General features: G+C 50.1%; 1 protein-coding gene across 1 annotated transcript in view; it reads left to right on the forward strand.

Annotated features, from left to right (window-relative positions):
• Positions 1-8,921, forward strand: part of LOC140426985 (short transient receptor potential channel 7) — a 246,113-nt gene extending 237,192 nt beyond the window's left edge. Inside the window, exons 11-12 of the mRNA XM_072512340.1 lie at positions 2,023-2,098; positions 8,161-8,921. Coding sequence (XP_072368441.1) covers positions 2,023-2,098; positions 8,161-8,297 — 213 coding nt within the window. The 3' untranslated portion in view covers positions 8,298-8,921. The remainder of the gene's footprint in view (positions 1-2,022; positions 2,099-8,160) is intronic.
• Positions 8,922-11,443: the final 2,522 nt, after the last annotated feature.

The raw sequence follows: 11,443 nt of genomic DNA on the forward strand, positions 1-11,443 counted from the left end.
ATTCGCCAGGACTCTGGAACAGCATGATTCAGATGAAGAACATGCCATTGGAACAGGTCCCTTCTTCCCCAGTACTGGTGCCAATATCCCATGAATTTAAACCCATTTCTCCCACACCAATCTTTAAGCCACACATTTACCGCTTTAATCTTATTAACCCTGTGCCAATTAGCTTGTGGCTCAAGTAGTAATCCAGAGATTATTATCTTTTTGGTTCTGCTTTTTAATTTGGCTCCTAGCTGTTCATACTACCTTAGCAGAATCTCTGTTCCTGTTCTACCTATGTTGTTGGTACCTACGTGGACCATGAGAACTGGTTCTTTACCCTCCAATTCAAAGTTCCTCTGCAGCCGAGATGAGATATCCCGAACCAGAGCACCAGGCAAGCAACACAACCTTCGGAATTCTCGATCCTGGTCGCAGAGAACAGTGTCAATGCCCCTAACTATACTATCCCCAAATCCGACTACATTTCTTTTTTCTCTCCCCACTTGAACGGCTCCCTGTACCACGGTGTGGTGGTCAGTTTGCTCACCCTCCCTGCAGTCCCCGTTCTCGTCCACACCTCCAATTCTGCAGCGTCCCTCCATAACTCTGGCCAAAGACTTGTGCAACTCCCACAGAATTTCAGGGCCAAAGCGTATGCCTGAAAAGATGAACAGTTTCTCAATCTGGTTGTTTGGGTGGTTGCCAAGAAGTTGAAAAATAAATCTCAGAATCACAATTCAGTGAGGTTTCAGGACGCGTACACCAGTGCATCATTGCCCTTTCTTAACATGAGACAGACAGAAATATTTCACCATGTATCTGCTGCAGCATCTGTGATAATAATATGGTGACTAATTATATGGTTGAGTGCACCCATGGATGGGAAGGCCTGAGGCCTCTTTCTTGCCCAAAATCAGTCATCACTTCAGAGCCCTTGTTATCATTTTAAAAAATAGTTTTGAACTTTTGTGATCATCAAGCTATCAGTGCCGGGAAATGCAAATTTCTTTCCGCATTTTTACTGTCCATACAAGAAAACTGCACTTAACAAACCAGATGCAACATGGCCCGAACCAAAGTAAGCTTTTAACCCCTCTCCAAAAATTCAGCAGACCATTCCTTGTTACATTTCTCGCACCATTATTCTGCCCAACGTGAAATTGTCAATCTTGACCCAGTAATGGTCAGTTTCCTAAGTCCAGGAGATACCTCATTTGGCATTGAAAGAGAAAATACTGATCTGGCAGCATTTGTGGGAAGAATCGGTTAATACTTCAGGTTGTGACCTTTCGTCAGAACTAAGCGAAAGTCACACCCTGAAACGTTAACTTGGCTTCACTCTCCATAGATGCTGCCAACTCTGCTGAATATTTCAAGTACTTTTTGTTTTGATTTCAGGTTTCTAGCATCCTGCAGCATTTTGCTTCTCTTTTGACATACGATTCTTTAGATCCCCTTGTAGGAGGCTGGTTTAGCACACTGGGCTAAATCGCTGGCTTTGAAAGCAGACCAAGGCAGGCCAGCAACACGGTTCGATTCCCATACCAGCCTCCCCGAACAGGCGCTGGAATGTGGTGACTAGGGGCTTTTCACAGTAACTTCATTGAAGCCTGCTTGTGACAATAAGCAATTTTCATTTCAGGAGAACATCTTAATCCTTGTGTCTGGTTAAATCCAAGTTGGGTTGCTAAGGCAAAAACTTGCCCTTGCCTACTGCATCATTCAACTTTAAAAACATTATTTTAATCTCCATTTTATGTAGAGTTTTACTGTTTAATAAAGATATTAGTAAAACACCTCAGCTGAGATATTTCACAAGTGTCAGGGCATGCATATAATTCAACTTTGAATTGTAGATAAAGCAGGTTGATCAGTGTCATCAAAAGTTATAATCAAGTATTTCTTAACCATAATTTGATAGGAATATGTCAAAATGTCAAGCATTCACAGGTCTGTAGATGTACATTCCTAGAAAGTTAGAAGTGACATTGTAGTATGCTGCACACCAAAAATAATTTCTTTAACATCTTGCAGAGAATTATGAAACGATTGATAAAGCGATATGTGCTCAAAGCACAAGTTGATAGAGGAAATGATGAAGTCAATGAAGGCAAGTAGTTATAAATGCTTCACAGTAAAAGCAGAACTGAGTGCTTGCTTTTTTTATTATTCATTTACGGGATGTGGGCGTCATTGGTTGGGCCAGCATTTATTGTCCATCCCTAACTGCCCTCCATTTCAGAGGGCATTTGAGAGTCAAATGCTGTGATCTGGGAGTCACATGTAAGGGAGACCAGGTAAAGACTTTCTTCCTTAAAGGACATTAGTGAACCAGGTTTTTGTTAAATGGTTCATGGTCATCATTGGACTTTAATTCCAGATTTTCATCAAATTCAAATTTCAGTATCTGCTGTGGTGGGATTTGAAACCGGTCTCTGGATTACTAGTCTATTGACAGTACTGATGTGTTAGGTGTTCTGGATCACAAACAGGTCACCAACACTGGAAGTGGTGCAACTCTATTCTATTATAAGGTTAACTATATTAACATACTTGAACTGTGGGTAAATGCAATACCAGCTTTAACTGTTGACCCTTGCCTAGTCCTAACCAGGTGATGCACTCAGCACATGGTGAATGTCTGTGCTGCAGGCTGTGAGCTCTGTGCTCCAAGCTGGCTGCTACTAGAATGAGCAGGAACTCTCCTGTCCCCTGTCTTTATAGTGCGTGTGCTCTCACTGGTGATTGGCTGCTGTTTTGTGTATGCTGATTGGTCCCACTGCATGTCCATCAGTGTGGGTGTGTGTGTCTGCACCATGATATACTGCTGTATATTATGACATCCCCCTTTTATATAAAGAACATGTGCCTGCGTGACAATAAATATCGTGTAGTGAATGTACCTGACTATGTGTGTGTGTGTTATTTACATGACTATGTACATGAGGCTAATCTATTTACACGGGAAGGTGCCTGGTGCAGAGAAATAGGGTGTCACACCAACAACAAAATGAACATTATATACAAACTACTGGAACGATGAAACAGGATAACAGAACAGATCAAAGAGTCCAACATTGTAAAACTCATAAGTCAAGTCTCTGAGGTGGCCGGCGAATTCTGGTTGACCGCCTCAAGGGTGGGTCAGGAGCCACCGGCTGAGGAACGGGCTGGGCCACGGCAGAGTGAGGAGGATGCAGACTATTCGGAATCTCCACATAGTCTAGGTTGGGGACAACAGGAGGGCGTGGCACCGGTGGAGGATCACGTAGCGAGCGTGGAACGAGACGAAGGGCACGCCGATTGCGGCGGCGAATGGAACCATCTGGCAGACGAACCAGGAACGAGCGGGGAGACACCTGCTGAAGAACCACAGCAGTTGCAGACCAGCCACCCTCCGGAAGATGGATGTGGACATTGTCATCCGGCGCCAGAGCAGGGAGATCAGTCGCCCGAGCGTCATGCGCCGCCTTGTGTTGTGCACGAGACTGTCGCATCTGCTGAAGGACCGGAACGTGGTCGAGGACTGGGACGTGAATGGACGGCACCGTGGTCCTGAGGGTGCGACCCATGAGCACCTGGGCTGGCGACAGGCCCATGGAGAGTGGGGCCGAACGATAGGCCAGCAAGGCGAGGTAGAAGCCGGATCCTGCATCGGCAGCCTTGCAGAGGAGCTGTTTGACGATGTGGACGCCCTTTTCCGCTTTGCCATTGGATTGGGGGTGCAGGGGACTGGATGTCACATGCACAAAGTTGTACCTGCTATCAGAGTTGGACCATTCGAGGCTCGCGAAGCAGGGGCCATTGTCCGACATCACAGTGAGTGGGATGCCGTGATGAGCAAAGGTCTCCTTGCAGGCACGGATGGCCGCCGATGATGTGATGTCATGCAGGCATACGGCCTCCGGGTAGTTCGAAAAATAGTCTACAATCAGAACATAGTCCCTGCCAAGCGCATGGAACAGGTCAACACCTACCTTAGACCAAGGGGACGTGACCAACTCATGGGGCTGTAGGGTCTCACGTGGTTGGGCCGGCTGGAACCGCTGACAGGTGGGACAGTTGAGCACTGTGTTGGTGATGTCCTCATTGATGCCGGGCCAGTACACAACCTCTCGGACCCTCCGTCGGCACTTCTCCACGCCAAGATGGCCCTCGTGTAGCTGTTCCAAAACGAGCTGGCGCATGTTGTGCGGGATCACGATGCGGTCCAGCTTCATGTGGACACCATCGACTACTGCCAGATCGTCTCTGATATTGTAGAACTGCGGGCTTTAGCCCTTGAGCCACCCGTCCGTCATGTGGCGCATGACACGCTATAGTAGGGGGTCAGCCGCAGTCCCGCAGCGAATGTGGATAAGGCGTTCATCCGTGGCCGGCAGATTGGAGGCCATGAAGGCCACATGGGCGTCAACCTGGCAGACAAACCCCTCTGGGTCACACGGGGTGTTGACTGCCCTGGACAGAGCGTCGGCTATGATCAGGTCCTTGCCCGGGGTGAATAGGAGCTGCAAATCGTACCGCCGGAGTTTAAGCAGAATGCGCTGGAGGCGAGGGGTCATATCATTCAGGTATTTTTGTATAATGTTGACCAGCGGGCGATGGTCGGTCTCGACAGTGAATTGGGGAAGGCCGTACACGGAGTCAAGAAATTTGTCGACCCCAGTCAACAGGCCCAGGCACTCATTTTTGATCTGCGCGTAGTGCTGTTCCGTGGGGGTCACGGCACGTGACGCATATGCAACGAGGGCCCATGATGAGGCCTCATCGCGCTGCACGAGCACCGCCCCAATGCCGGATTGGCTGGCATCCGTTGAAATTTTTGTTTCCTTCATGGGATCAAAAAATGCCAATACCGGGGCCATGGTAAGCTCCTCCCATTCGCGCTCATGGGCGGGAAGCCATTGGAAGTCTGTCGTCTTCCTCACCAGGTTCCGGAGAGCTGTGGTATGGGAGGTGAAGTTGGGGATGAACTTCCCCAGGAAGTTGACCATGCCCCAAAAAACCGCCTTCTTATCCGCTGGTTTCTGCATGGCCGTGATGGCTGCCACCTTGTCCGCATCCGGCCGCACACCCAACCGGGAGATGTGGTCCCCTAGGAACTTGAGGTCCGTCTGGCCGAAGGAACATTTGGCTCTGTTGAGGCGAAGGCCTTGGTCCCGTATTCGTTTGAAAACGCGCTGGAGACGACTGATATGCTCCTGACCACATGATGATGTCATCAACATAGACGCGCGCACCCTCAATGCCCTCCATCATTTGCTCCATGATCCGGTGGAATACTTCTGATACCGATATAATCCCAAATGGCATCCTGTTGTAGCAGTATCTGCCAAACGGGGTATTAAAGGTACACAGCTTTCTGCTGGACCTGACTAGTTGAATTTGCCAGAATCCTTTCGAGGCGTCAAGTTTGGTGAAGATGTTGGCCCGAGCCATCTCGTATGTGATCTCCTTGCGCTTGGGGATAGGGTAATGCTCCCTCATTATGTTGCGATTCAGATCCTTTGGGTCAATGCAGATCCAGAGCTCACCGGAGGGCTTCTTTACGCACACCATGGAACTGACCCAGTCGGTTGGTTCCGTCACTCTGGAGAGCACTCCTTGGTCCTGGAGGTCCTGAAGCTGCTGCTTGAGGCTGTCCTTGAGGGGTGCTGGGACTCTGCGAGGTGCATGAACCACAGGCATGGCGTATTATAGAACATAGAACATTACAGTGCAGTACAGGCCCTTCAGCCCTCGATGTTGCGCCGACCTGTGAAACCACTATAAAGCTCATTTACACTATTCCCTTATCGTCCATATGTCTATCCAATGACCATTTGAATACCCTTAGTGTTGGTGAGTCCACTACTGTTGCAGGCAGGGCATTCCACACCCTTACTACTCTCTGAGTAAAGAACCTACCTCTGACGTCTGTCTTATATCTATCTCCCCTCAATTTAAAGCTCTGTCCCCTCGTGCTAGTGTTTGAGCAGGATTTTGTAAGTGTATGGAAGCGTGCCCATGCCTTCGAAAACGTCGCAGTGCTGGTCGATGATGGCATCGAGCTGCGCCCTGAAGTCCGCATCCTGGAAGGCAGACGTGTCCTCTGGAGAGAGAGAGTGTACTCGTTGAACGAGGTCTAGGAGTTTGCACGCCTGTGCGCCTAGAAGAGAGTCCTTCGAGGAGCCCAAGATCTTGAAGGGAAGGATGGCTTTTCGCGAGTTGTGCGTCACTTCGAGTTGGCATGAACCGGTAGCAGGAATGACGTTGCCATTGTGATCCACTAGTTGGCAGGTCAACGGAAGAATAGTTGGTTTAACCCCAAGGGTCTGAAAGTCTGAACACGCTAGGAGATTAGCGGAAGCACCAGTGTCCAGGCAGAATCGTATCTGGGATCCGTTGACAGTCAGGGTGGCACACCACACGTCGTCTGGATCAATGCTGTGCACCGACAGCAGTTGGTGGTTTTGATTCGGGGACAGCCTGTTCTTTGCTTTAACAGCGACTCGAATAGGCTCCCTCGGGTCCTCGGTGTCACTAGTCTGCGGGAAGTCGGAATCGGACTCGGTGAACGTGGGTTGAATTGCCCGAACGTTCCTGCGAGGCTGGCTGAAGCGATGTGAATTGGCAGGCTGAGCTGCTCGACAGCAGGCAGCATAGTGGCCAAATCTGCCACATCGTAGGCATTGTCGTGATTTTGCAGGACATTGGCGCTTTAAAAGAGCGGAGCCACAGTTGCCGCACGTCGTGACGTCAGTACGCTCGTTGCACCACTACGCATGCGCGGTGCGGTCCTCTACGTCACCGTCCCCTCGTTTGGTACGTACAAGCGCGGGAGGCCATGAAAAGCGCGCGAAATGGCTGCCCTCATCCAGGCTGCAGCCTTGGAAGTGTTCAATTGTTTGGACCCGTTCTGCTCGTGGGGACCTTGCCGCGCCGTTTCAGCCACCTGTATGTGGGAGTACCGGCTGGTGGCATTTTCATGCAGGACACAGGTCTCGATGGCAATCACTAGGGTGAGTTGCTTAATTTTGAGGAACTGCTGACGCAGGGGCTCCGAGCTGGCTGCTACTAGAATGAGCGGGAACTCTCCTGTCCCCTGTCTTTATAATGCGGTGCTCTCACTGGTGATTGGCTGCGGTGTTGTGTATGCTGATTGGTCCCACTGCATGTCCATCAGTGTGTGTGTGTGTGTCTGCACCATGTCGGGGCAGCACGGTAGCATAGTGGATAGCACAATTGCTTCACAGCTCCAGGGTCCCAGGTTCGATTCCCGGCTTGGGTCACTGTCTGTGCGGAGTCTGCACATCCTCCCCGTGTGTGCGTGGGTTTCCTCCGGGTGCTCCGGTTTCCTCCCACAGTCCAAAGATGTGCAGGTTAGGTGGATTGGCCATGTTAAATTGTCCTTAGTGTCCAAAATTGCCCTTAGTGTTGGGTGGGGTTACTGGGTTATGGGGATAGGGTGGAGGTGTGGGCTTGGGTAGGGTGCTCTTTCCAAGAGCCGGTGCAGACTCGATGGGCCGAATGGCCTCCTTCTGCACTGTAAATTCTATAATATACTGGTGTATATTATGACAAGTACCACTACGCCACTGCCTCTCCTTTACCTCCCCTCCGCCTTCCACTAACGATGCAACATCAAATAATAGGGACAATGTATAGGAGACGTACACAGCCAGGCAGTTGAGCATGCAAATGCTTGTGTATTCTGGGAAAGATATATGAGTACCAATCACATTTAACATCAGCAGGAAAGTAGGCAATCCATGTAAGAGTGATATACAAGAGTGAAGCCAACAAAGAATGACTGTATAGAACCTGAAAGTCATTAAAATGGAAAAAGATTTCTTCATTGATTTTGGTTGAGGTGGTTTTAAATAATTTTAAAAAGAGCGTGTGTTGTTTGGGGTAAATCCAAATGCATTATTCGGAGCTGCTGGCGGGAAGCCTTGCCCATTGGTAATGCAAACCAGACATCCAAGTACACAGTCATAAACCAATCTCTCTTTATCCTGCACTTCAAAGTTAAAGCAATAGATTGCATCTCTATGATGATAGAAATTTCAGACAGCAGAATTGCATTGTATCCTCTTTTCAAGGAGGTGCATTTTCGATACTTTGGTGTACATGATGATACAACTGATTTTTTTCAGGAACTGCTTTCCTAACATTTTATTTGTATTTCAGGGGAACTTAAGGAAATCAAGCAGGACATTTCCAGTCTTCGTTATGAACTCCTGGAGGAAAAGTCACAAGCAACAGGAGAGTTAGCACAACTCATTCAGCAACTCAGTGACAAATTTGGCAAAAACTTGAAAAAATAATTGAAATAAGTAAAACCGAACTATCAATCTCAGCAAATCTTAAAGAAATGGGATGTTTGAGGAAAGGCAAGAAGTGGATTATTTTCTGCAATGAGATCTCACATGGGCAGTTTATTTCTTTGTTCACAAATGAGATGATCGTGAAAGATCAACGAGGGGGAGAATGAAAATGGACGGAGGTTCAACAAGGGAGGAGAAGATAGTGTGAAGACTGAAGCAAGTAGAATGTGCAACACTGGTATCAGACAATCAGGATCTGATACATGCAGCTAAGTTCTGCATCCAATGCAAAGTCTGAAATAGCTATCAACACCCACGTATTGTAGGCCTGTCTCAACACCTGCTACTGGTCTCATGCTCATTACCCTAAAACATGAGACTATTAGCATGGGTTGGCAACAAAGCCCGATCCACTGTATTTTATCTCAAACTGTACAAGAAATGTGCTCCTAACATGTTAGAGATTTTTTTTTTTTAATGTTTATTCAAATTTTCCAACAGAATTTTTAACAACCACCCCCCCCCCCATAACAAAAAGAAAGAAACACAAACACAACAGTCAAAAATTATACAAAATTTATACATTGGGTTTCCCCCATATACAGTAACCCCCCCATATAACATTCAAAGGTACCCATAGGGAAGCCCCCCCCCCCCACCCACCCGAATTCCCCCCCACCCTTGGGTTGCTGCTGCTGCTGACCTCCTCCTAACGCTCCGCGAGATAGCCTAGGAACGGTTGCCACCGCCTGAAGAACCCCTGCACAGACCCTCGTAAGGCAAACTTTATCCTCTCCAGCTTAATAAACCCTGCCATGTCATTTATCCAGGCTTCCACACTGGGGGGCTTCGCGTCCTTCCATAATAGCAAGATCCTCCGCCGGGCTACCAGGGACACAAAGGCCAGGATACCGGCCTCTTTCGCCTCCTGCACTCCCGGCTCGTCCGTTACCCCAATCAGTGCCAACCGCCAACTCGGCTTGACCTGGACTTTCACCACCTTGGACATAGTCCTCGTGAAACCCCTCTAAAACCCATCCAGCGCCGGGCACGACCAGAACATGTGGATGTGATTCGCTGGGCTTACCGAGCTCCTCCCACATCTGTCCTCCACCCCAAAGAGCCTACTCAACCTCGCCCCTGTCATATGCGCTCTGTGAGTAACCTTGAATTGTATTAGGCTGAGCCTGGCGCAAGAGGAGGAAGAATTAACCCTACTCAGGGCATCAGCCCACAGACCCTCATCTATCTCGTCCCCAAGCTCCTCCTCCCACTTGCCCTTTAACTTCTCTACCGAGGCCTCCTCCTCTTCTTTCAGCTCCTGGTAGATCGCCGAAACCCTGCCTTCTCCAACCCATACACCCAAAATCACCCTGTCCTGAGTCCCCTGTGCCGGGAGCAGCGGGAATTCCCTCACCTGCCGCCTCACAAACGCCCTCACTTGCATATACCTGAAAGCATTTCCCGGGGGTAACCCAAACTTCTCCTCCAGCGCCCCTAGGCTCACAAACATCCCATCTATAAACAGGTCCCCCATTCTTCTAATCCCTGACCGATGCCAGCTCCGAAATCCCCCATCCATCCTTCCCGGGACGAACCGATGGTTCTCCCGAATCGGGGACCAAACCGAGGCTCCCACCTCGCCCCTGTGTCGTCTCCACTGCCCCCAGATCTTCAATGTCGCCGCCACCACCGGACTCGTGGTGTACCTTGTCGGCGAGCGCGGCAGCGGTGCCGTCGCCAGCGCCCTCAGGCATGTGCCCACACAGGACGCCAACTCCAACCTCTTCCACGCTGCCCCCTCTCCCTCCATTACCCACTTATGGATCATCACCATATTGGCAGCCCAATAATAGCCGCACAAATTCGGCAGAGCCAGTCCCCCCCTCTGTCCCTGCTACGCTCCAGAAACACCCTCTTTACCCTCGGGGTCTTATTTGCCCACATGAAACCCATGATGCTCCTATCTACCCGTTTGAAAAAGGCCTTGGGAATCATAATGGGAAGGCACTGGAACACAAAGAGAAACCTCAGGAGGACCATCATTTTAATCGACTGCACCCTGCCCGCTAGCGAGAGTGGCAGCACATCCCATCTTTTGACATCCTCCTCCATCTGCTCCACCAACCGCGTCAAATTGAGCTTGTGCAGGGCCCCCCAACTCCCAGCCACTTGGATCCCCAAGTACCGAAAGCTCCTTTCCGCCCTCTTCAACGGTAGGTCGTCTATCCCCTTTCCCTGGTCCCCTGAATGCACCTCAAAGAGCTCACTTTTACCTACATTGAGCTTATACCCCGAGAAGTCCCAAACTCCCTTAGGATCCACATGACCTCCGCCACCCCCTCCACTGGATCTGCCACATACAGCAACAGGTCGTCCGCATACAGTGACACCCGATGTTCATCTCCCCCTCGGACCAGTCCCCTCTATTTCCTGGTCTCCCTTGGCCCAGAGGCTCAATTGCCAATGCAAACAACAAGGGGGACAAGGGGCACCCCTGCCTCGTCCCTCGGTACAGCCAAAAGTACTCCGACCTCCGCCGATTCGTAGCCACACTCGCCACCGGGGCTCTATATAGCAACCTGACCCAGCTGATGAACTCCTCCCCGAACCCAAACCTCCGCAACACTTCCCAAAGATACTCCCACTCCACCCGGTTAAAGGCCTTTTCCGCGTCCATAGCTGCCACTACCTCCGCTTCTCCCTCCACCGAGGGCATCATAATCACATTGAAGAGCCTCCGCACATTTTGTATTTAGCTGCCTGCCCTTTACAAATCCCGTCTGGTCCTCATGAATCATCCCCAGGACATAGTCCACAATTCTCGTAGTCAGCACTTTTGCCAGCAACTTAGCATCCACCTTGAGGAGCGGGATCGGTCTATACGACCTACAGTGCAGTGGGTCCTTGTCCCGCTTCAGGATCAGAGAGATCAGTGCCCCGGACATTGTCGGGGGCAAGGTTCCCCCCTCCCTTGCCTTATTGAAAGTCCTCACTAACAACGGGCCTAGCAGGTCCACGTATTTCCTGTAAAACTCAACCGGGAACCCATCCGGCCCCGGGGCCTTCCCCGCCTGCATGCTCCCCAATCCTTTAACCAGCTCCTCCAGCCAATTGGCGCCCCTAAACCAGCCACCTCCTGCTCC

The sequence above is a fragment of the Scyliorhinus torazame genome, chromosome 7 (assembly GCF_047496885.1).
Source record: "Scyliorhinus torazame isolate Kashiwa2021f chromosome 7, sScyTor2.1, whole genome shotgun sequence".
Lineage (NCBI taxonomy): Eukaryota > Metazoa > Chordata > Chondrichthyes > Carcharhiniformes > Scyliorhinidae > Scyliorhinus > Scyliorhinus torazame.